Raw genomic sequence first — 3,874 nt, 5'->3', positions numbered from 1 at the left:
CAAATGGGACTTAATGAAACTTCAAAGCTTTTGCACAGCAAAGGGAACTATAAACAAGACCAAAAGACACCCCTCAGAATGGGAGAAAATATTTGCAAACAAATCAACGGACAAAGGATTAATCTCCAAAATATATAAACAGCTCATGCAGCTCAATATTAAAAAAACAAACAACCCAATCAAAAAATGGGCAGAAGACTTAAGTATACATTTTTCCAAAGAAGACATACAGATGGCCAAGAGGAATAAAGACACAGACATAGAGAATGGACTTGAGAACACGGGGAGGGGAAGGGTAAGCTGTGACGAAGTGAGAGAGTGGCATGGACTTATATATACACTACCAAATGTAAAATAGATAGCTTGTGAGAAGCAGCCTCATAGCACTGGGAGATCAGCTTGGTGCTTTGTGACCACCTAGAGGGGTGGGATAGGGAGGGTGGGAGGGAGAGCAAGAGGGAGGAGATATAGGGATATATGTGTATGTATAGCTGATTCACTTTGTTATAAAGCAGAAACTAGCACACCATTGTAAAGCAATTATACTCCAATAAAGATGTTAAAAAAAAAAACTACAATGAGGTATCACCTCAAACCGGTTAGAATGGGCATCATCAGAAAATCTAGCTTTTTAATTTTTTCCGTAAAGCTTTCTTTTTTTTCTTTTTTTTTCTTTAAAAACACCAAATGGCGGATGACACCCGTGCTGTGGGCGGGCCCGGAGGGCCCGGAGGCCCCGGGGGCCCTGGAATGGGAGGCCCCGGAGGCTTTGGCAGCGGCATCCAGGGCCGGGGCCGGGGTCACGGTCGGGGCCAGGGCCGAGGCCGCGGAGTTCACGGAGGCAAGGCTGAGGACAAGGAGTGGCTCTCCATCAGCAAGCTGGGCCGCCTGGTCAAGGACATGAAGATCAAGTCCCTGGAGGAGATCTATCTCTTTTCTCTGCCCATCAAGGAATCTGAGATCACTGACATTTTCTTGGGGTCATCCCTCATGGACGAGGTTTTGAAGATCATGCCTGTGCAAAAGCAGACCCTTGCTGGCAAGCGGACCAGGTTCAAGGCATTTGTTGCCATCTGGGATTACAACGGACGTGTTGGTTTGGGTGTGACGTGCTCTAAGGAGGTAGCCACTGCCATCTGTGCGGCTGTCATTCTGGCCGAGCTCTCCACCGTCCACGTGCGACGAGGCTACGGGGGGAACAAGCTCGACAAGCCCCGTACCGTCCCTTGCAAGGTGACTGGCCGCTGTGGCTCTGTGCTGGTGCGCCTCAGCCCTGCCCCCAGGGGCACTGGCATCGTCTCAGCCCCTGTGCCCAAGAAGCTACTGATGATGGCTGGAATTGACGATTGCTACACCTCTGCCAGGGGCTGCACTGCCACGCTGGGCGACTTCGCCAAGGCCACTTCTAATGCCATTTCCAAGACCTACCTCACTACTGATCTCTGGAAAGAGATGGTGTTCACCAAGTCTCCATATCAGGAATTCACTGACCATCCTGTAAAGACCCACACCAGAGTTTCTGTGCAGAGGACCCAGGCTCCAGCTGTAGCCACCACATAGTTTTCTATGAGAAAAATAAAGTGAATGAAACTAGTTTTTAAAAAAAAGAAAATCTACAAACAACAAATGCTGGAGAGGGTGTGGAGAAAAGGGAACCCTCTTGCACTGTTGGTGGGAATGTAACTTGATGCAGCCACTATGGAAAGAAGTATGGAGATGCCTCAAAAAAAAAAAAAAAAAACTAAACTAAAAATAGAATTACCATATGACCCAGCAATCCCACTATTGGGCATATACCCGGAGAAAACCATATTTCAAAAGGATACATACACCCCAGTGTTCATTGCTGCACTATTTACAATAGCCAGGTCATGGTAGCAACCTAAACACCCATCGACAGACGAATGGATAAAGAAGATGTGGTACATATACACAATGGAATATTACTCAGCCCTAAAAAGGAACAAAATTAGGTCATTTGTAGAGACGTGGATGGACCTAGAGACTGTCATACAGAGTGAAGTCAGAAAGAGAAAAACAAATATCATATATTAACACATGTATGTGGATTCTAGAAAAATGGTACAGATGAAGTGGTTTGCAAGGCAGAAATAGAGACACAGATGTAGAGAACAAACATATGGACACCAAGGGGGGAAAGTGGAGGGGTGGTGGTGGTGGGATGAACTGGGAGATTGGGATTGACATGTATACACTGATGTGGATAAAATAGCTAACTAATAAGAACCTGCTGTATTAAAAAATAAAATTAAAAGAAAAGTAGAAGGTTGGGTTTCACTTCTATCGAGTGAACATTAAAGGTTATTCATGGACGGTGGGGAGACTCTGCCTGTGTGTGGCAGGAGGTACATGGGAGCTCTCGTACTTCCTGCTCAATTTTTCTGTAAAACTAAAACTTCTCTTAAAAAAAAAAGTCTGTTAAAAAAATATATCCAAGTAGGAGTAAAACAAGGTACCCATGTAGGGTCTTCCTTGGACCACATTTTGACACAAATAATAGTTAACATTTACTGAGTTTTTAACTCTATGATAGGTGCTGTGCTGTGTGATTCACATGCCATAGCCAAGACTGCAACTGGTCACCGCATATGTTCTTCTCAATTTTTAGCTGTGTATTTGGTTCCCTTGAATAAAGCCTTTATTTTCTTCTAGCTTCCCTTGCAGGTAGGTGTGCCAAGTAACTAAATGCCTACCCATAGGGCACAACTAGAACTGGTGAGTACTTTTTTCTCTGGACAGTGTACTCAAAGGAAGAGAGCATACCTTTTTGCCTGTTCCTCTTAATAGCTTTGCAATTCTGCCATATTCCCACACCTAGCTGAAAGGAGTGCTTTCATAGTGTTGCAAAGAGCTAAGTTTTAACCAATAGTTATAAGCAAAAGTGAAATTGAGCAGGACCCTGTGGGGCTCCTGGGCATGGAAGCCTTCCTGTGTCCCCCATTTCTTTTTTGTAGGAAATCGGCTTCAGCCTCTATGACCTTCCCTGTGTTCCAAAGTGCAGATTCAAACAGTTGCTAATCAGGGAAGGGAGGGGATGCGGAGACAAGGGAGGAGCTGTCAAGAAACAATAGTGCAGTCTTGGGACAGGGTCCTGGTTCCCTCAAGAGATAACGCATAACAATATCTTTGAGCTCTTTTGCAGAACTAAAACCCCCAACAGGGACTTCCCTGTTGATGCAGTGATTAAGACTCCGTTCTCCCAGTGCAGGGGGCCCGGGTTCGATCCCCAGTTAGGGAACTAGATCCTACGTGCATGCCACAACTAAAAGAGTTCACATGCCACAACTAAGGAGCCCTCAAGCCGCAACTAAGGAGCCCACCTGCCACAACTAAGACCTGGTGCAACCAAATAAATAAATAAATAACAACAACAAAAAACCCCCCAACAAATGGAAGATGTTATCTACTTGATGAACCATTCTTCATTCCAGAGAGAAGGTCACAGTTTAATAACCTCAAAAACCACAGAAGCTCATCAGGAGGCCACCTGAGGCCAGAATAAGGGAATGCAGGCCCTGCACAAACCTTGATCCTTATTAGCAAACCTGCCCTTGAACTATTGCTATAAAACTCCTCACCAGATCCCCCCAGGTGGGGACACACAGTTCTTAAGAGCATGAGCCTGCTGTGTCCTCCTTTGCCTGACAAAGCAATAAAGCTATTCTTTTCTACTTCATCCAAAACTCTGTCTTCAAGATTTGATTTAGGACAGGTGCACAGAGGCCAAGTTTTTGACATCAAAAGTAGTTTCACTTACACTTTTGGAAAATTGTCTTTAAAAAGAGGAGGCATGATCTTCTTCACACCTTTCTTCTTTCTATTGGCTAGAAGCTCCAAATTTTTAAATTTATTT

The 3,874-nt window shown here is 44.8% G+C and overlaps 1 protein-coding gene across 1 annotated transcript; it reads left to right on the top strand.

Annotated features, from left to right (window-relative positions):
* Positions 1–687: 687 nt before the first annotated feature.
* LOC112066360 (40S ribosomal protein S2-like) lies at positions 688–1,612 on the top strand. Its single transcript, XM_055085154.1, has one exon. The coding sequence runs from the start codon at positions 688–690 to the stop codon at positions 1,558–1,560; it is 873 nt and encodes a 290-aa protein (XP_054941129.1). The 3' UTR covers positions 1,561–1,612.
* The last annotated feature ends 2,262 nt before the right edge of the window (positions 1,613–3,874 follow it).

The sequence above is a fragment of the Physeter macrocephalus genome, chromosome 6, assembly GCF_002837175.3.
Source record: "Physeter macrocephalus isolate SW-GA chromosome 6, ASM283717v5, whole genome shotgun sequence".
Taxonomy (NCBI): Eukaryota; Metazoa; Chordata; class Mammalia; order Artiodactyla; family Physeteridae; genus Physeter; species Physeter macrocephalus.
Note: the sequence above shows the minus strand (reverse complement) of the source record. Positions and strands in the feature narration are given on the sequence as shown.